Source organism: Poromitra crassiceps, assembly GCF_964638095.1.
Source record: "Poromitra crassiceps genome assembly, chromosome: 6".
Taxonomy (NCBI): Eukaryota; Metazoa; Chordata; class Actinopteri; order Beryciformes; family Melamphaidae; genus Poromitra; species Poromitra crassiceps.
The window spans coordinates 45,131,382-45,153,667 of NC_139627.1; the positions used below are offsets into that span (position 1 = coordinate 45,131,382).

A 22,286-nucleotide genomic window follows, 5' to 3' on the forward strand; every position below is an offset into this window, starting at 1 on the left:
TGAACGGCATCTCCTCAACTGTAGCCTAAACACCATATCGAATAGTGTAACAACTATAATGGTTTAGAAAGATAACCAGCTTAGATTTGAGAAGAGTATAGGGAACCCTTCAACTTGAGCCTTTACATTCAAAACCACCACTGTGATTTTTTATGAGACATTCATCCAAAAAAACATCATCGCCATTTGCCGTCTCCCTGTCTCAGTCAATCAGCGGTCCAGGTTTGACTCGCTGACCATCCTCTGGTTTTTGAGGTCCTGGAAGACCTCGGTGAAATAGTGCGGGTCTGAATTCAGCAGCAGCATTTTGGCACTCATCCTGTCGATGATGCTGAGCGAGAGATCCCAGAAAACGTCCCTGTTCGACTCGATCATGAACGGCTTGAGCGGGTAGGAGATCTCGTTGCCCATGTAGGAGTAGGCGAGGTAGAGGCACGTGTGAAAGGTGCCCTGCAGCTCGCTGGAGCTGTCAATGCCGTCCGTGAGCGCGTCCTGGCACAGCAGGTACACGAACACCAGGTTGGCCGGGGTGATGAAGCCTTGGTCCTGCCAGCCCTGCAGCAACAGAGTCCGGTCGATATTTCGAAACCACAGAATCACCTCTCCGCACGTCAGCTCTTTCAGCCTGGAGCACCTGCGGCACATAAAATCCCCCAGGCAGCGCAGTAGCTCCCCGGTGGACGCCTGGATGACCACCCGCCTCGGGGAGACCAAGCACAGGCTGCTCGGCTGCTTTTGCACCGAGGAAAGCCTGACGCCTCCTCCTCGTGTGAGACTGTCGCCGTTTTGCGGTGGCGGAACAGTTGGCACAGGGACGGGAATGGGCGCTTTGGGTTTTTTCTCCTCGGCTTGTTGGGGCTTGGATGATTTCTTGGTGTTTTCGCTGTTGATCAGAGCTACCTGGCCGGCCGGGGGGTCGCTCTGCGGCGGCGGCGGCTTCGGGTTGACTTTCTTGGCACTCTTCTTGGCCGAATTGGCCACCAGCTTCTTCCAGGAGAGAGACACGAACATCGAGTGCTTTTTGATGCTCTTCTCGCTTTTGTGGTGGACTCCATTCGCCGCTGCGGCTCCGGCGTCCACAATATTTCCCTTCTTCTTGGTCGAGGGGGATATAGACAGGACGGTGCCCATCCTTGCGACCGTGATCCGAGAGAAGCCAGGTACCACGGATGCTGCTTGGGCGTTTCTTCTGCTGGTCAGAGGCGGTAAAGAAGAGTCACGAATTCAACTCCATTGACAGTGTTTTGCCCCCCACTTCATCTAGCTAATCGGATGTCGGCTGTAGGTAGGCTATAGCATGCTATGGGAACAAAGCAGGAGGATGGAGCCGGTTTTGACAGTGCAGTTAAATTCCAACAGATGGCTGGGGAGACGTTGCGACACACTCTCACTACGGCAAACGGAGATTAGTCACACACACACACACAGCCCAGCGCTTAAAACCCACCTACAGCCTCTGACTGACGGCCAGTCGAGCCAATCAGAGGGACAATCAATGACCGAATCCGTTTTGGCTGCTGTTTTAGGTCTAGATTGCCATTGATGGTTACAGGTGACTAGGGCAACACTTTTTTTTGTCTATTATTTTAGTCCAGTTACGTTGTTGCCCGACTATTTTTCTTTTAATCTCTCAGGTCAAATGCTATTTACAATAGGCTATAACCTAAACCTACACCTATACCTTGATAGGTTTGGTCTAGGGCTAGGCTATAGACGGTTTTAACTTGACAACAAAAACATTCTAAATTGAACCCCCGCTCACTTCCTGTTGCAGTGTTTGCTATGGACATAAAAGAAAAAAAAACATTCAAGTGCAGGACTGACCATTCCGTGAAAACCGTCTATACAGCTGAGCGGCGAAAACAAAAGTAACGATGTCGAGTGAATATTTCTGGAGTTTTGCCGAATGCTGAGAAAGAGGAAGTGCTGTGGGGTTGCGCTCTGGTGAAAACCGTCTATAGGCTATTGACCATTCAAGGTCAACATTTGACTTTTGATGTCAGCATATTTCTAGCAATCATTGTAAGCCTATATGTATATTATAAAAGGGAGCATGTGGTCACTGGTCAATGTTTTTTGTTTCAATTTTGTCCAGGAAGTGATGTCATCAGTGATGTCACTTGAGCAATTGTGATGTCATCAGTGATGCAAAGTTGTGACCTCAACAGTTTGTGACATCATCAGTGATGTCATAAGAGATGACATAAGATGTCCACTGAGCCTGGGTCCAGACCTTCAGATCCGCCCAGTCCACTGAGCCTCGGTCCAGACCATCAGATCCACCCAGTCCACTGAGCCTGGGTCCAGACCTTCAGATCCGCCCAGTCCACTGACCCTGGGTCTAGAGACCTTCAGATCCGCCCAGTCCACTGAGCCTGGGTCCAGACCATCAGATCTGCCCAGTCCACTGAGCCTGGGTCTAGAGACCTTCAGATCCGCCCAGTCCACTGAGCCTGGGTCCAGACCTTCAGATCAGCCCACTCCACTGAGGTGAGTTTTGGCTGCTTCTGGAAATGGAGTGTAATGAGTTGACAATTCAGTCTGATAGACAGAGCACCAAAGGACCATCAGCCTTCCAATCTGTGTTGGGCCCCATATCTAACGGATGGGCCTCCAACTGGTCACTGACACACTATCAATCAGATCTATAGCAGATACATATATCCATCATTCTCCAGGCTAATACAATAATTACACGATTATGTTTGTTGTCATTGCCAACCAATTACTTGCTACTTGTTTTAATTTGAGTTTGTTTGATGTAGAGATCAGATGAATGCTGTCCATGGTGCTGACCAGCGATGACTGTTTGTAGTGTGGTGGTTTGGGAGAAGTGGTGCAGTGGATGTTGCCCTGCCCTCTGGGGGCACAGGGGTTTCCTGGATGGCTGGTAGAACTTTGTTTTATCCCTTGGGTGATCTGAAACTGTACACCAGAAGTTCCAATCTATAACCATATGAACCTCATAAAAGATGAAGATAATGGATTGTTCAGTCTCCTTACTACTGTTTGGTTTCAAGGCCCAGCATGGCACCCGTCCTTGTTCATACAGTGTGTAATCCACAAACATGAGTTTTAAATGTGTATTGAAGCTGTTTGGTGTTTTGGGAAATGATGAATGAGAAATGATTTGAGACGTTTCGAAAAGAAAAATATTTAACAAGGAATTTATTTGATACTCAAATGTCTTCAGCTATTTGGATCATTCTTAGCGCATTCGCAGTAGCCTAATCAAGTGTTCACCAACCTAAAACTTTTACAGACTCATAATAGATGTAACATTGAATGTTTAGCTGTCCCATACTGTCGGGCCCTGTTTAAAAAAAAGCTCAAAAGCACTAACAATGTGTTACAAAGTGACAAATATTTTCAACCTATTTGTATAAGCTGCACATGGACGGGGTTTAAAACATCTAATTGGTCCAAAACGTTGGTATTATACAATTTTCTGTGAGACTGTGTTTGCTAAAACCACATGGACACACATAGTTACTGCAGAATTAATTTAATAATTTTCTTACTATGGCACAGGTTGAGCCGTTCCTGTTTTCTAATCCTAGAGTTCACACAGGAATGTTCCCAGGAAAAATAGGAAGGAAAATTGTACTAAGTGTTCATGCCAGTCAAACTAAACTCGAAATGGTTTGTAAACCCTGAGCTATGCGTGGCATGCTTGATTTAACCTAACTTTCCAGGCACTTCAGTAATGTCAGAAGTGGGAACATAACTTTTTTTTTTTTTTTTTTAATGTAATGCATTCATCTGTAGTCAGGTTTTGATATTTTGACGTGTCACCATCTGCACTGTATGCATAAAGTGCTGGAGAATGCAACATGTGTTTTGCTGTGACTGCCTGCGGTGCTATTTCTGAACAGTAGAGCACAGTTTTAAATCCCACACCCAGCTAGGAGTGCATGCATGTCTGAGGAAAACATGTGATTGATCCAATTAACGTCAGTTAGCCTCAGCAGACCTGCCGCCACTCTGCTGGCTACTGAGTAATCTTTCACCTTGGAGTGGAAACAAACACACATAGATTGAATAAAGTCTCAGAAAGGACTTTACCATTCTGCAGAATTGGATTGTGTCATCTTCAGCATGACGGTAAACCTCTCTGCTCTGCTATCATCGTGTTCCATAATGCAGTTTATTGAAATGTCAACTACTCTTGGCAGAAGTGTAAGCATTCACTCAAAAAACAAACAAAGAAACAAACGGAAAACAGAAAATACAGTTCTGATACGTGAAAGTATAAAAACTCACCTTGAGGCACCACTGTGAATTTTATTTATGCTTTTATTTAGAGGGCATGGCAGATATAAGAGAGATCTCAATCCAAGCAGTGTTAATTTCGTCGACAAAAACTATGACGAAAAATTTTAGTCAACTACCTTTTCCCCCAAGACTAAGACAAGACTAAAATGTTCAGACTTTTACTTTCTTTTGTTAGACGAGACTAAAATACTCAAACTTTTAGTCGACTAAAACTTGACTAAACAAAAAGAGGATGAGGTTGACTAAATCTGATAAAAACTAACAAGCACATTTGTCACAGGATTACGACTACGACTAAATAAAAAAATGGACGAGAAAATTAACACTAATTATAGACTGCTTTTCCCCCTCAATGCAGAAGTGCAGTTTCTTGTGCTGCAGCATCATAGATGTAGCTGACATTTAGCTGTCTTAAAAACACATGTAAACAGGAAATAAAATATTGGAACAAAAATAAAAATAAACCAATGATCCAGAGAGGATACGACAGTATACCAAAGCAACGTTGACTTGCAGGCACAATCAGGTGTTTAGGTATGTCCATGTAAAGAGCTTTAATCCGCAGAAATAACAGACAATGTTGAAACTATGGGTTTGTCCGTGGCGTCCTCCCTTCAGACGTTTATTTAGGCCTAGCAGTCTGGACCCCAACCCTTAATCCTCCAGCAGACACACCTGGAAAGAAGAGTATAAAAGAGCAGGACCAAGCAGACTCAAGCATCAAGCTGCAAGCAGTCTCTCCACAGCATCTCCAGGAACCCTGCAGAGAAGACAAGAAGCTACCAGACAGAAACCTGAAGATGAATCCCTCTCTCGGCCTCCTGCTGCTGCTGCTGATCGGCCTCTCCCAGGCTAAGGAGGAAGCCTCCAGGGACCCAGAGGCCGACACGATGGACACCGGCAGCAGGATCTTGGCCACAAACAACGGCTCCAGTGAGTTCCTGCTGGAGGGCGACTTGGTGGCCCCCACAACGAGAAACGCCATGAAGTGTTGGAGCAACAGCTGCCTCTGGAAGAAAGCCGGTGGCAAGGTGACCGTCCCCTTCATAGTGAGCAGTGTCTTCTCCAGGTCGGCCAAGCAGGCGATCGACAGAGGCATGAAGTCCTTCCACAGCAGCACCTGCATCCGCTTCGTTCCCCGTACAAACGAACGCGACTACATCAGCGTGGAGAGCAGAGGCGGCTGCTTCTCATCCCTGGGCAGAGTGGGAGGCAGGCAGACCGTCTCTCTCGCCCAGCAGGGCTGCGTCTACCACGGTGTCATCCAGCACGAGTTCCTCCATGCTCTGGGCTTCTATCACGAGCACACCAGGAGTGACCGCGACCAGTATGTCCGCATCAACTTCCAGTACGTTAACCCGCGGACAAAACACAACTTCCAGAAGCAGAACACCAACAACCAGAACACTCCCTACGACTACTCCTCCGTCATGCACTATCCGAGAACAGCCTTCACCACCCAATACGGGCAGGACACCATCACCCCCATCCCCAACCCTAATGTCCGGATCGGCCAGAGGCAGGGCATGTCCCGCATCGACATCCAGAGGGTCAACAAGATCTACAGCTGCTAAGAACATTACAGAAGGTTCTTAGATTGTCTTTACTTTAATCTGTGTCCGAGGGCTAAACTGTGTGTCTGTGAGACCAATCAACAACACAAACAATTGTAAACACTGAAATAATAATAAAAAGGCTTATCCCTGGTCACCAACATTAGTACTTTTTTAACCTGTTATTGATCTCATTAACGACAGTCAAGCTGACACTGCTAACATATGGTAGTTGATTTTGGCAAGTTGGATTTGAGGGCTTTTACTTTTAATTACCATACGACCAGTGACACCAATTATTGAATGAACATATACAGGTCTAGTGGTTTGTGTCAATGTCACTGTTGTAATGTTTGGCAATACAGGGTGTCCAAACTAATGTTCAGTCACAAATCTTTAATGGGGGTGTCTCTGGGTACTGTAGAGATAAAAGCACTCGCATACTGGCGGTCCGGGTAGTGTAGCGGTAAAGTCCCTGCCTATCAACACGAGGGGCACAGGTTCGCATCCTCGTGGTACCTCCGGCTTGGTCGGGCATCCATACAGGCACAATTGACTCGTGTGTGTCTGTGGGAGGGAAGCCGGTTTGAAGGTTTTTGTCCTGTTCGCTGCACTAGCACCTCCTCTGGTCGGCCTGTTCAGAGGGAAGGGAACTGGTTGGAATATCGTGATCCTCCCACGTGCTACGTCCTACCGGTGAGGCTCCAGCTGTTACTGCTCATGTCTCGGAGGAAGCATGGTGCTAGTTTCGGCTCTCCCCAGATCAGCAGAGGGGGTGGAGCAACGACCAGGACAGCAGGGGGAATTGGCCAAGTACAATTGGGGGGAAAATGGGAGAAAAAATATGAATGCTGTCAGGCCGACGGTGTCCGAGGAAAATGCAACAGAAAGACATACATACATACAGACAGACAGACAGTAGGTACAACAGAACCCGCCCAGTCTTAGCTAAGGGTCTTATCTTATCTACCGGTATATGTGTATGAGGCATTGTGTTCCCAAAATGTACAGCTACTTGCTTGTTTACGTCATTATATCCAGAGACGTCTGAGCGCTTTCCACACAGCCCAGCCAGCCTCCCTCCATTCTCTCCTCAGCTGCGGACTGAGCAGGGACTGTAAATACGGTGAACTTGTCATTGCTACAGGCATAAGCCGACACTGGCCCGGGTGGGCAGAGTCACCATTAGCTACTTTCACTGGGAAAGAGTTGCCAACACTGCTTCGAATGACCATTACTAGTGCAAGCGCATCAGCAGATTCAACAGTTTTCATTGACTAAAACTAAACTAAAATGTGAACAGTTTTTGTTGACTAAAACTAGACTAAAATACTTATGGTTTTATTTGACTAAAATGAGACTAAAATGCTCAAACTTTTAGTCGACTAAAACTTGACTAAATAAAAACAGGATGAGGTTGACTAAATATGATAAAAACTAACAAGGACATTTGACGTGGGACTAAGACTAAGACTAAATAAAAAAATAGCTGACAAAATTAACACTAAATGCAAGCATAGCAAATCAAGTTTAAAGAGAATGCCGTCTCAAAACTGTGAAGTACTATCTATGATGTAATTTACACCTGGAACTAACATGCATTTTCTGTGATCAGATTGCAATCTGATTCCAATCTGATCACCCAAAACGGGTGTCCTCTCAATCCGCATACAGTTGCTGTATGCAGATTGAGCAGCCGCCAGCCAGAGGACACATTGCATTTACATTTGTGTTCAATGTGGTCGCAATGCGTTTCCTGACCACCTGCGGAGGTGGTTTGGCCGATCAGATTGTAATCCGTCTTCAATGTGTCTCGGGGGCATTTACACCTGTACTTTCAAGTGGTCAAGAAGGACTATCTGATTGCAATCTGATCACAGAAAACACGGGTTAGCGCCAGGTGTAAATTGCCTCACAGATACAGTATATGCGGCCACAACACACACTCATGCTGACGGTGGCCGGTGAAAATATGTCCTCTGCATTTGACCCATCCAGGCTTGTCCTTTCCTCCAGGGGGCAGGCCAGGAGCAGTGGTCGCTATTTCTTTCCAGCGCCCGGGGACCTTCATTGGACCATCATTGGACCAACTTCAGATGTTGTCGTCACTGGTCGGATGACGATCTTCTGCATGTTTTTAGTGGGGGGTTATGTACGGAGGAACCCCCTGGGGGGTACGGGGAGAACATGCAAACTCCACACAGAAAGGCCCTTTCGACGAGATAGCCCACCTGGGCAGTAGGCACTGAAGATATGGGGGGGTCACAACTCCAGCGCCCACAGCGTCCCAGGTGGGAATCGAACCCAGGACCTTCGAGCTGTGAGGGAACAGCGCTTACCACTGTGCCACCGTACCCCATTTGCTGCCTCATGTGGGTGGATCAGAAGACGGTATAGACTCAGAGGAAGTGAAGGGGGAGGGTGGAGGTGGAAATACTCCACCCACTGTGTGGTGGAGGCCGGAACAGGTGGTGTCAATGGGGGAGGAGGGAAAGATGGCAGATGAAGAAATGGATAAAGCAAAGGTGTGTGTGTGTGGGGGGGGGGGGGGGTGGGGGGGGGATTTGGCTGGTACTGGCTAGTGGCTCACAAACACACCACAGGTGATGCGATGCCTGCTGCTCTCATGGATATGGATAGATAGAAAGAAAGATAATAAAACATAAGAAAGAAAGAAAGAAAGAAAGAAAGAAAGAAAGAAAGAAAGAAAGAAAGAAAGAAAGAAAGAAAATCTGACAGATCAACACTGTGTTGTTTTCTGTCCCAGCTGCTCATTGACATTATTCATCGCAGGATAAAGGGGACATGTGGTGTGTAAATTCGTCAACACACATCTCCATAATGGAATATTGATGTTAAGAGGAGACAAATAAATGACTCTGATATATGAATTTCTTAAGTCATCACAGAAGTTATCAAACAAGATCACCGTTGGATATTATGTCTGCATAATTAGTGCAGGAAAATATTAACTAACAATAATAAGTAAAAACGTTATTTAATAAATTTACGGTAGACATTTAATTCTTCTCACCTCCTATGGTGAATCTGAGGATTAATATGTAACCCTTGAAAGATATGTATGAAATATGGGATACATAGATAACAGCAGGTTTAAAGGAAGATGTTGATGGGGGCGAGGTGGGGGGGGGGGGGGGTACAGTTGGTCATACATTTCCCATCTCTATATCATTGCCGTTGGGCCAGGAGTATTCTATTCTATACATGACTCAACTGCACAGGAAAATGTTCAGAATTGCAGCCAAGATACATGGAGGTACCGGTATACAAGTCTCTACTTCACCATTTCCCTTGGCAAGTCTGCCTCCTGGTGGGGTTTTACTGCAACTGTAGCTGCAAAAACATTGTTTTCCCATTTCCTTTTCAGTACCCAAACAACATTTTAGCTAATCTGGTCAAATGTAGTCTACCAACCTTGCCTTGTTCACTGACCTCCTTGCAGAGATTAGTAGAGAAGAGAGAAGTAGGCTATATATATATATCACCGGCAGTGTTTCGCAGTTAAAAACGGTTTCTCCACAATAATTTTGGGACCAATTTTAATCTCTCATGACCCAATTTTGGGTCCCAAAACAGCCCTGTAAAAACATTGTGCTAGTAGTACATGCAGGAGTGTAACTGGTGAGGAGCGTACTAGTGACTGGTAGTGAAATACATGCAGGAGTGTAACTGGTGAGGAGCGTACTAGTTACTGCTGGTGAAATACATGCAGGAGTGTAACTGGTGAGGAGCGTAGGCTACTAGTGACTGGTGGTGAAATACATGCAGGAGTGTAACTGGTGAGGAGCGTACTAGTTACTGCTGGTGAAATACATGCAGGAGTGTAACTGGTGAGGAGCGTAGGCTACTAGTGACTGGTGGTGAAATACATGCAGGAGTGTAACTGGTGAGGAGCGTAGGCTACTAGTGACTGGTGGTGAAATACATGCAGGAGTGTAACTGGTGAGGAGCGTACTAGTGACTGCTGGTGAAATATATGCAGGAGTGTAACTGGTGAGGAGCGTACTAGTGACTGTTGGTGAAATACATGCAGGAGTGTAACTGGTGAGGAGCGTACTAGTTACTGTTGGTGAAATCATTGCAGACACACACTTGCTCAATAAACTACAGTAGCAAGACAATGATGGAATGGTCATAAATGCTTGTTGATCAGGCACATCATTCTGTCTGGGAAGCAGTTTTGGGGGTAACTCATTACAAAAGTAACATATTACATGTAATATATTACTTTTAGCAGTAACTCAGTAATTAACTTATTACTTATAGGATTTCAGTAATATTATACCAGTTACTTTGTCTCAAGTTACAAATTGAGTATTTAAAAAAAAAATCAAAGCACCTATTTAAATAAAGATATAATCATTTCCTAATCAAACTGTGTGTTTTTATGCAAATAACCACTACAGATGACAATAACAAAGGAAAATAATCCAATTTTGAATTTTGGATTGTTTACACTGACTTCAAGGCAGTTTAAATTATTTGGATGCTTTCAGGATTTCAGGATGTCATTCTGCTGCTGCTGTTGTTTTGGTGGAAGTAATGCAAAAGTAGTGTAATAAGTAACGAGTTACTCTACACACAGACAGTAATTTTGTAAAGTAACGTATTACTTTCAAATGAAAGTAACTTGTAATATGTAGTATATTATGTTTTGAAAGTAACTTGCCCAACACTGCTGGGAAGTGACACGATTGATCATCGTCCATACAATGGCTGATGGAGGGCACTAATATCTCCATGAGAAGTGTACCAAGCCAACAACAGTCACTGTTGTTGGCTCAAATATTACGTTGAATCGCTGCACTCTGCATACTACATAAATGAGTCTGTGCCACTTCATAGCCACTGCTGGTTTTGAAATGGAATGAGTGACAGGTCGTAGCACCGATGAGAGAGTGGTTCGAAAAATGGGCTGCGCCTCCCGTGTCGTCTGATCGCAAAGTCGTTACTGATTGGAGAGGACTGAATCCATCACTGGCATATTACTGGCCAAGTGAACGGTTCCCTCCCATAGCCTAACCAGCCGGCTGGGGGGAAGCTGGGACCCAGACCCAGAGAGAGCTCTGCAGCATGCAGTAACGTAGTGTAGTGTATCAGCGTAAGAACTCTCATGGGTCTGGCATTGAGACTAACAACAGTGTTGCATGGAACTGTGGGATTGAACTGTGACAGGAAATTGAATATATAAACTCACTGTAATCAGCCCTGGGTGCTTTTAAAATGTGTAATAAAAAATATAGTTCCTTGATGAACGTATATTATACAGTTAAACAACTGAACCACATGTGACTTATCGTTTCTTTCCTACAGCGTATAGAGGCCTACTTTACCTATTTGAGGAGGTTGGATAGATAGAAGCCAGACACACCATTTGTATCTTTAGAGTCAGGTTATTATGTCATTCTGAGTCACTTTTCAAGAAGTAGTTTTGCCTTTTCACGATTATCAGTAGCCTATTGGTAGCTGAGCAATGTCCTTTTTAACAGCAAAAAAGAAAAACATGAACACATCTGTTGGTTGGAAATACATGACTGCGACAAGAATAGCCACTGGAGGGCAGTCACACCCAGCAAACTGAATGAATCTGGATTGTGGAAATATTTGTCATGAAGGGCTTACTGGTGACATTTACTGTCAGCGAGCGTCCATCCTAGCTTTTAATAAGCTGCAGTGAAACTGTGGAAGGACACATCAGAGGGAATGACAGAGGAGAGGAGGACAGAGAAGAGGAGAGGTCTCTGAGACCTCTATCTAATATTAGCTGTAGTGACAGAATTCTCCTGTCAACTAATTCAGGCTTTGCCAGGAGGACAGTGGGAGTGAGCAGGCGGGCAGAGGATAGTGGAACGACTCACAACACTACAGGGAAACATACTGCAATGCTTTCAAGTAAGGGCCAGACCAATACTGCATTTTTTGGCCGATGCCGATATTGGGGCCGATATTGGGGCATGAAAAAATTCAGATATTAATATATATCGTCCGATGTTCTTCACACATTGCCTACGCATTCTTTCAATAGCTTCTTGCTATCCCTCAAATATCACACACTTGTAGTTGTAACAAAGATATTTAATGGAGGCAGGATATTTTGCAGTTTAACAATAAACTCATATCATTACTTTCCTAGAGGACGGATCAGCGTGACATCATCACAACCACCGGGAAATGCGGAACCGCGCAGCAGTTAACTAGTAGTTGTGCCAAACAAACGTTAATATCTCAAAAGCTATACATCAAATCACTTATATTTTGGCATTCTGAATGAGAGCAGAAGTAGCTCAAGAGTCTGATGTACAGTATTATAGGTATGTCGTGTTGAAGTTGTGTGAACTGTCGCAGTTTTTAAAATGAAGTGAATTTGTAAACAGCACAGCCGGCTATGTGAGACACTCAAGGCTGGCTCCATATGGTCACATTATAAAGTTACCCCCAGTAAGCCATTTGTTTACAACACTGATCCCTCCTCGTATTCCTAGCTATGGCACCTTTTACCTAGACCCCCCCCCCCCTTCCTTGATGCAACCAAAGGATGTGAGGTCACAGTGACCTTGAACTTTGATCTTTGACCAACAAAATCGAATCCATGAGTCCAAGTGGGCATTTGAGCCAAATTTGAAAGACGTTCCTGAGATATTATCATGTTAATGGGATGGATGGATAGACAAACAGACAGACAGACAGACAAACAGACAGACGGACAACCCAAAAACATAATGCCTCCGGCCATGGCTATCACTGGTGGAGGCATAAAAAGTTGACTTTCTGAAGATCTTACGTTTTTGCAGAAAGATCAATTTGAAGATCCAGGGCGGGTCTAGATATATTGTGATGAGGTGTAACTATTGGCACGTTATAATTCTTATACTGACAAGCAAATACCATTTTTGGACAAATAGGCTATTTGACCCTAAACTGGAATGAAATCAGCTATGCATTTTTTTTTTTTTTTTTTTTAGATCCCATTTTCCAGACTGCTGCCTCAGTCTTGGTCAATATTCTGAATGGGAATCTGCTGTGTGTGTGTGTGTGTGTGTGTGTGTGTGTGTGTGTGTGTGTGTGTGTGTGTGTGTGTGTGTGTGTGCGTGTGTGTGTGTGTGTGTGTGTGTGTGTGTGTGTGTGTGTGTGTTTGTTAGACAGATCAAACGGCAGCAAAGGGATCGGGTATCCTGTCTTATCGACGACTTGTCTGTCAAGGCCGTCGGCTGGGATTAGCATGGCCGACATATGCAGGTGGAGACACACCGACACAACTAGAGAGAGGGTGGGGGGCAGGTGGGATCACACACACACACACACACACACACGCATGCACAAACACGCGCACACACACACACACACACACACACACACACACGCACACGCTCACATATTTCCCCATCCATGACAAAAAGGCAGGATTGTTAACGCCACTGAATAGGTCAATTCATCAAGACTCATCCTCTCATTGAGAAATATGCAGCCAGGCTGTGCAGTGTTTTCTAACTCTTTGTCGGTGAGTCTCTCTCTCTCTCTCTCTCTCTCTCACACACACACACACACACACACACACACACACACACACACACACACACACACACACACACACACAATGTGATCCAGTGTGCCTCGTGTCTCGTCATTGAAATGCCATCCAAATTGAATAAGTAGGCTAAGTTTTCATTGATGTCTGCACTTTAACATTAATCTTCAAGCTCTGATTTCTAAGTGATCTGTTTGGTTACAGGCATTTTCACATGTGCATTCTGATTGCAGGTGATCATAGGAGTGTGGCATTTCATTTTCAATAGCAGTGTTTAGCAAACAGCACACACTGGCTTAGTTTGGAATAATGTGTCTAATGTAGATATGTGTGGTTATTAGCAAAAAGTTTGTTTTTGAATGTCAAAACTTTGTGTAAAGCAGATTAGTGCTGATCTTTTGGTCAATATAGGCTCATGAGTTAATGGTTTCAATAATTGTCTCACAAGCAGGCCTACCGTTCTTGTGTCTTAGCAATTGCAAAAAAAACTAGGCTAAAAGAAAAACTAGCTGACATGGTAAATGGCCTGCATTTATAATCAGTAGATAGTCTACATTCACCCATTCATACACCGATGGCGGCAGGCTGCCACGCAGGGTGCCTACACACCATCGGGAGCAAGGAGGGTTAAGTGTCTTGCCCAAGGACACAACGACAGCAGTTGGGAGGGAGCGGGGATTGAACCGCCAACCCTTGCGTCATTGGCCGACCCACTCTACCTCCTGAGCTAAAGCCGCCCCTGATATGGGCATCCTGTAACATGAAACACCCAAAGCAACATCTGGTGTTAAACAAGCCCACCTGCTCCTCTCTGTTGTTGGATTATGCTATTAAAAAAAGATGTGAAAACAAAGCTTTAGGTACCAGTCCAACCAAACACAGCCAGGTGATCAAAGCTATAATCTCTCTCTCTCTCTCTCTCTCTCTCTCTCTCTCACACACACACGCACGCACGCACGCACGCACGCACGCACGCACGCACGCACGCACGCACACCCACCCACACACCCACACACACACACACCCACACACACACACACACACACACACACACACACACACACACACACACACACACACACGGATATGGGTATTTCCTCTCACGCAGACCCAGCCCCTGCAGGCGTGTCCTGGACTGTTGTGGCTCGCTGCTATAATTAGCAAGGAGGCTGATAAGCATTCAAACACTTTGATGTTCTTATCTGGAGCAGCCCAACTGAAAGGGTGAATGGGGACACAGACAGACAGACAGACATAATATACACAATATACACAATAATAGACACAGATCAGCACCCTAATTTACAACCAAATAAACAAAAAGAAAAGCAAATTATTATCCTGTTTGATTATTTAATTTAAAAAAAGAGCCTTTGATTCAATATGGCACAAGGGTCTGCTGTACTTTTTTGAAAGTGGTATTGGGGGAAAAGGCTCCATGGGAAAAACCTATGACATCATCAAGTCAATGAATGTACACTCTTTTTACAATAATGTTTTTATTAGAGTATAGTCAGACAATATACACAACAACATAACATGTGTCTCATTTTCTCCCCCCCCCCCCCCCCCCCCCCCATCAGGTTTGATATCGTCACAAGCCCTGGGTTTCCAAAAAATAAACAAACAAAACCACCACGACAAAAACAAACTAATACTGAAGTGTAGATAGCAGGCTCTCTCAGTTACACACAAAATAGTAGAGGTGGGTAGGCTATACTAGAGAGAGAGGAAGATAGAAAACCAACAACAGCAACCAAAACAACAATGACAGCAAAAAAACAAAACAAAAAAAAAGTTGCAGGATTGCAAACAACGTCAAGATTCTCATTCTCCGCTTACACCATGAGACCAAGCCCTAGCCTCGGGATGGACCATATGCTTGAGATCTATGTCGCGATAATAGGGATGCACGCTATCTACATACCAACATTATTGGCTGACAGAGGCATCAGTATGGATAATGTTCGTCTATATAGCCGCAATCTGTCAAAGTATTTAGACATCCTCAGATCATCATGACACCCATTCAACAAGAGATGGATAAAAAAAAGAAAGAAAAAGAAAAAAGCAACAACTGTAGTGTTTAATTTAAGGGAAGAGTTTTTAATCTTTTGAAGTGGGATATAAGAGGGTCCCAGGTTAAGTGGAATCTTTTGGTTGATCCCTTATTGGAATACTTTATATTTTCCAGCCTGAGGAAAAGCATCAAGTCGGTAAGCCAGACAGAGACTTTGGGTGGTTCAGCAGATTTCCACTCTAATAAAATCCTTCTCCTAGCTATTAGGGAGGCAAAAGCAACTGCGTCTTTTTTACACTTTGTCAGAGATGTGTCATCATTCGATACCCCGAAAATGGTCAATTCAGCTTGAGGTTGAAGATCGATATGAAACGCGTCAGACAGGGTTCCAAATACTGCAGCTAGTTTAGGGCAGTGCCAGAACATGTGTGCTAGATCTGCCTTTGCAATATGACAACAGTCACATTTGTCATGAATATTAGCATACATTTTAGAGAGTCTGGCCTTACACAGATGAATACGGTGTAAGACTTTGAACTGAATCAAGCTCAGGCGAGCACATGTGGTTGTGTTGTTTAAGTTTAAGTTATCTTTTATTTATCCCCATGGGGAAATTCATCCTCTGCATTTGACCCACCCTCTACTAGGAACCTTCCTAGAACTAGGAGCAGTGGGCAGCCGGCTTGAGACTGGCTGTCAATCATCCCTTTTTATATGTCAAATAACTAATTAAAAACAAACTGATCAGAAAAATGACCACTTGCACAGGCATTAGCGTGATGAGAACTATCTAAAATGATACAAACCACCTTTAGGAAAAAATTATCTGACGTGTAGGCTACTGTGATTGTTTAGTTTGTCCATTTCCCCATCCACTGACATGGGGAGGCGGGCCTTGTGACCTATACTGGATACAGCCGCCAGAGTGGCGATCTAACATGCAGCGGCTTCACTGAATGGGACCAGACCAGACGTCCATCTTTTTTAGGTCGATGGTCTAGACTGGAGTCGAATCGTGCTTTTATTTTGAAAAACCGGACCCGCAAATTCTTGTTTCCCCCCAGCATCTTGTTGATAGCATCAACATGCTGGTAATATAGGTACCAAGCATATATCGTTTGTGCTGCCACCTTCGACACAGGGGTGTACAGTGTTCAATATTTGTCCAGAAATGACAATATGAGTGGCCTCTGGGTGGGTTGACGGCCTCTCATGTTTTTCTTTATTCCTCCCGAGGTTAGCTGACAGTGTGATGTCATAGAGGGGGTCTACCCGAGCGTGTGCATATGTTTGGCAAGCTCCCACTTTGAACACAAACCTGTCCAGTGTCCAATTTGTAAAGGCTAGCACTCTAGTGAACAGCTTTTATCTATTAAGATAATGAGAAGAACGTTCTCAATGTTATTGAAACAGTTATTGTCATACAGAAACATCATTTGTATTATATAGCTTTATTTAAATGCTTAGTTTATTAGTTTAATGTGGAAAATAATGATTTTTCAATCGCCCCTGTCTGCTCTATAATTGTGCAGAATCGTTCTTTTACTTTGATTTTTTTTTAATCTCACCGGAACTTCTTATATTCGCTAGCTCTTATATTCGCTCACAGCACACAGCTGCGAAACTCCAGCTACGATCGGTCAACAAGGTAGGACTTTTGTGACATATTCAACAACAATCATTCAATACACTGCGTGTTGTAATGTCGATCTAGTGTGGTAAAGTAGGCTAAATGTGAGAAAGGATCGCTCAGCTGAATTGTGACACTTGCCTCCTTTTTAGCCCGCTCCGAACACCGGTGAAGCAGCGGTACCATTACAGCACGAATAGACGCACATCAAAATCCAAGTGGCGTCTGGCTTGACAGTGGTTTCGCAAACGACGGCTCAGTTGACCGCAGTAGTATAAGCAGCTTCTGTTCATTCAGTTTGTATTTTTGTCTTTCAGTTGTAAAGAGACTATGAGACAAAGATTGATGGATTGATTGGTTTTTATTATTCCGCACTCAACACATAAACATACAATGTAAATACATATTACTTATTTCCACTGTGGTCCTATAAGGATATAAGGACAAGTCACAGACACACAAAAAACACAGCAATAAAGACAGCCACCTTGTCAGATGTGTGTGTGTTATATTGTGGAGGACAACAGGTAGCAAGGTAACACTATAGCTGTCATAAATCGTGATGAGGGCTAAGTGTGACCAAACTCAGCACATGCATAAGAGTACAAACATCATGAAGCAGAAACTGAGTGTCACAGATTATCGTAAGCAGAAGGAATGGAAACAACGCTACCATACAGTTCATTTACAAACAGGCTGCATAGAAAAAGATACATATAGGTCCATGTAAAAATCTGACTTTGGCTATATTTTGATTAGAATAATTACTATAAAAGAATATGAACAGGGTCGTTAATAGTTTGACATTTCATGGTAAAAAGGGAGATGGTAAGATATTATTACAAGGAGTGGAGTATAGAAAAATGTTGCTGTAATTTCGTAATTTCTTTGAAAGGAACTTTCAAGTTTCTGTTAAATTAAATGAATTATAGGGAAAATACAGGAAGAAGAAGAACATGAAACTATGTTGTATGTATTCCCTACACTCGTTCACCTTGGAAAATGAGAAAGAATTAAATTAAATAAAACATTACCCAACATATTCATCATTTGTTTAAATTCTGTGAATTTACTGAACTTTTATTTCACCAGACCACACCCCAAATAAAGTAAATGATAGTGGGCCACTATCGGGATAATTTTTCTATTATTTTTGGCTGTTTTTGTGAAATCAACACACTTTTTCCAGACTACAAATATGATTTGTATTTACATATTTGGTTTCCAGTACACTTCCAGACTTATTACACCTACCCAGGAACCCTGGAACCAGCCAATATGTAACGATAGACCAGCCTTTTACATATGTTTCGTATTTTGGACAGTCCCATTCCAAACATGATAGGATTTAAAAGCATTAAACCATTCGTCCATACGAAGGCATACACACCTAACACATCTACGAACCAACGGGGCCAACTGCTCCTCTCAATTCTGGTCATCACTAGTATAAAGCAGCAGACATAGGACCACAGAAGGACAACCAGGTGAGGTGAGCAGGTACTAAGAGCTTTTTGTCTGGCCTCTTTTGAACCAGCAAAACAAACCCGAATAATCTTGATGTAAGAGAAAAGGAGGGAAATTAGAAGTGAGTGGCTTAGAAAAAGGTTAATGACTTCCCAAATGAGATTGACTCTGGTGTCAGACTGTGAGCATGCCAGCTGGACGATGGCATACTTGAAACACCCCCAACTGTTGATGTAGTTTCCACACAGTGTCAAACGCCTGCTCAAGGATACAGTGATCAGGACTTTGAGGGAACCGCACAACCATGTCACAACAATAAAGACGGCCACCTTTCTCGAAGTCATGCGTGTATTATAATGTAGAGGATGACAGATAGCAACGTATCGGTCATAAGACATGAGTGCTAAAGTGAAAAATTCGACATGTAGAGATGTCAAATCACAGAAAATAAACAAAAAACAATATGGGACAGAAACTCTGTGAGTGTCAGAGATGATCTGAATCAGATTGAATGGAAAAATCATTGCAGAACGATACAGTTCATTTACACACAGGCTGCACAGAAAAAGATACATAGGTTCATGTAAGCTTCTATTCATACAAATAACCAAAATGAGTACAGTGTTGAAAAAAACAACTGCAATGTAGATCAATGTTATTATCGTAAAATACAAATATTTCAAAGGTCCAATATGTGGATAACGCCCAAGAATGAAATAAGATACAGTCAAATTGGCCATAATTTTTGGATTAGTTCAAAACAATAATTAGTGTGCACATGATGAAATAATTTGGCTGAATGCTTCTTATTATTTATCTCAAAGTTAAACACTTGGAAAAAGCGACACCACTTTCACACATTTTGCTGTGCTTTAAACTCTCCTCACACTGCTTTGAGCCATCAAGTGTCAAGAAGATTAACAAACATGAGAAGCAACCCAAACTTACAACTCACCCCCACCCCACGCAGAAGATCCAGGAACCTACAAAAAAGACATTATGAATGACACAAGTTTACATGTTACACACAATCTCACATTCTAATCTGCTGTCATGCACACAGCTGTCATCCTCCCTCCCTACCTGTAGAGAGCAGCGATGTCCGCTGCTTTATACCGTTTCAGGCCAGTCCCACAGGTCTTTACCTGTCCATCACATATTCATCCAGCGTAAACAACTATGACTCAACTATCACTCTTTGATTCTTTCTTACTGCTAACTTGACACTGGCTGAAGTTTACATTGGAGCAAAATACTTTAAACATGTGTTTGTGGAGCTTTACTCTTAAATAAGACCAAATAAACTAGTAGCCTATTTAAAAGTTATAACAATGATTGTATTTACAGAAACAAACGTCTAATGGATCCAGGTCATTGTAACAAGTTGCCAACATTATCTATCTATCTATCTATCTATCTATCTATCTATCTATCTATCTATCTATCTATCTATCTATCTATCTATCTATCTATATCATCAGTAAAGGAGCTGGGGCTCTGCCTGTTTGTCTGTCTGTCTGTCTGTCCCACTGATGACATCATCAGTGATGTCATAAATCCCACTGAGGGAGAGAGATAGGGGGGGAGAGACTGATGGAGACGCGCGGCAATAGGGCAGGCAAGGCCAAACAGCAGCCGAGCTGCGGGCAAGGCCGCACAGCGGCCGAGCTGCGAATGCGAGCTGCAGGGCCAGCTTGGCGAGCTGCAGGACGGGTGACGCCACGCAACGGCCGACGTAGCGAGCCCGTGCAGTGGGTATTAAAACCAACCCTTACCTGAACCAGAAACTTGAAGTGAAGACGCTATCCGATGCCCAACATCCTCTTCTTTTAAATAAATATAGTTGCCGCTTCCAAATTGTTGCATACAATTTTCTGTCTTTTAAAAATCAAAAATCATTCATCTGGAGCAACCCGGACATACGACTCACTGTTTACTCACTAATGCCCCCCACACTTCCGGGTTGCTCCAGATGAAAGATTTTTGGCTTTTCAAAGACAGAAAAGTGGATTTTATGCAACAATAGCTAAGCCTTTTCCTTACCAATAGAGAGAGCCAAAGTGGAACGTCACTTCCTGCTTCAGCACTGTACCAGAGATTTTCACCCGCCATTTATTTTCGCATAGACCTTTCGTAAAATGCTTATAAAAATAGTTTTACTGGTTCAAACCAACGGTACAGATATATTTCGAAACAGGAGAGATCGCATAATATTTAATTCAGGCCAAAACGTAAAAAACAATGTTGTTTTTTAAAGTTTTGGTCCCAGTGAAATGTTCTATGTTATCTCCCAATTATAGCATTAGCTGAACGTTTGGTTTGAACCAGTGAAACTCAGAAGAGTTTCACTCTTGACCCCCGGAGGGGGGGGGGGGGGGGGCACTTCAGCAGACAGGCCCCCCAAAGTTTCAGAGCAGAGAGAATACGAGGGATCAGCCGAGCAGCATTTTGGTAAACAAACCGCGTCACTGGGTGGCAACGGCAATGGAACCCTATATGTAGTGTGAGCTTTGGGAAGCTTGAGTGTCTGACTCTAGCCGGCTGACTCTGTTTACATTTTAAAAACTGCGACAGTTCACACAACTTTAACACGACATGCATATATTATACATCAAACTCTTGAGCTACTTCTGCTCTCACTCAGAATGTCAAAATATAAGTGATGTGATGTATAGTTTTTGAGATACTAATGTTTGTTTGGCACAAAACTCATACTAATAACTGCCGCAGGGTTCCGCATTTCTGGGTGGCAAGTGACGTCACGCTGATTCCTCCTATAGCCTACTGCTTAGTTTTTCATGATTATATACTTGGTAGTCTCGCTGGCCAGCCTCCTCTCCCTTCCCTCCGAGGAGTCTGGCGCCGCAGGTCTCCATAGTGGGATTGCCATGGGCGGCGCTTAGCGGTCGTCCCCTTGGAAAATAGTTTTAAACAATCCAACTTGCCGTTTTCAGCATGTAGCAACAAGCTAGCGTGTAGGTTTCTGCCGTTAGCTTGCTAGCTAGTTAGCGTTGTTGTTTTCACTGAGGCGGCAGGGCACTATTTACAGTGACACACAGGGAGGAGGGAACGGAAGCCGCTCTGATTGACATGGTCGGAGCCAATGACAGAGTTTGTAATAAGCCGGGAGCGGACATCCGGCTGCCACCGAAACAGTCGCTCCAATGGGAGAGCAGCTGTAGAGCAGGGGAGGGTTTATCCTTGTTGCCTGTTTTCGTGGCGCCAGACTCCTCGGACGGAAGGGAGAGGAGGCTGGCCAGCGAGACTATATACTTGATGACCTTTTTGACTGGGTGGAAAATAACAAATTTTTCTGTGGTGCGACAAACTCAAAACACACATGCATTTTTGGTTTCCAACATCCCTAGGAGGAGGAGACAGAAAGTGCCACTCCATCGTGTCTGAGGGTCAGTTCCAGCCGGAGAAGGACCACCGGTTGCAGATCAGAGCATTCAACAAGCTGCCTGACAGGTGCTGGCGAGGCCTGGCATGCGCGAGACAGGGCCTGCTGGTGGGGGGTGGGGCCTTGCAGGCAGGAGGCGGGGCTGCGGCTGCGGCTGCTGCTGGTGAGTGGCTGCAGGAACGAGGAGGATGAGGAACGTGTGCTGCTGCTGCTGCTGCGCGGCCTCTGCCAGGAGGTGTGCCCATGGCCGAGCACGTCAGCTTCAGACTCAACCTGCCCTTCACAGACATGAGGAGGGAGCTGCTCGACGCTACCATCATCGGGCCTGCCCTGCCCGCCATGTGGAACGAACACTTTGGCATAGGTGAAGACACACACCCACACCCACACCC

At 44.1% G+C, this 22,286-nt stretch overlaps 2 protein-coding genes and 1 pseudogene across 3 annotated transcripts; 1 reads left to right on the forward strand and 2 right to left on the reverse strand.

Annotated features, from left to right (window-relative positions):
- Positions 1–210: 210 nt before the first annotated feature.
- cdk5r2b (cyclin dependent kinase 5, regulatory subunit 2b (p39)) lies at positions 211–1,131 on the reverse strand (the record flags this gene model as incomplete). The annotated part of the gene is made up of 1 exon (XM_083639574.1): positions 211–1,131. One exon carries the CDS (start codon positions 1,129–1,131, stop codon positions 211–213), a length of 921 nt encoding a protein of 306 aa, XP_083495700.1.
- Positions 1,132–5,075: 3,944 nt separating this feature from the next.
- LOC310777643 (high choriolytic enzyme 1 pseudogene) lies at positions 5,076–5,849 on the forward strand (annotated as a pseudogene). Its single transcript has one exon. The product of its transcript is annotated as a high choriolytic enzyme 1 pseudogene (transcript).
- An 11,581-nt stretch (positions 5,850–17,430) lies between these two features.
- Positions 17,431–19,644, reverse strand: LOC310777924 (olfactory receptor 2T29-like; the record flags this gene model as incomplete). Its single annotated transcript, XM_083638268.1, has 5 exons — positions 17,431–17,451; positions 18,488–18,580; positions 18,821–19,128; positions 19,440–19,474; positions 19,637–19,644. The coding sequence occupies 5 exons, from the start codon at positions 19,642–19,644 to the stop codon at positions 17,431–17,433; spliced, it is 465 nt and encodes a 154-aa protein (XP_083494394.1).
- Between the last annotated feature and the right edge of the window lie 2,642 nt (positions 19,645–22,286).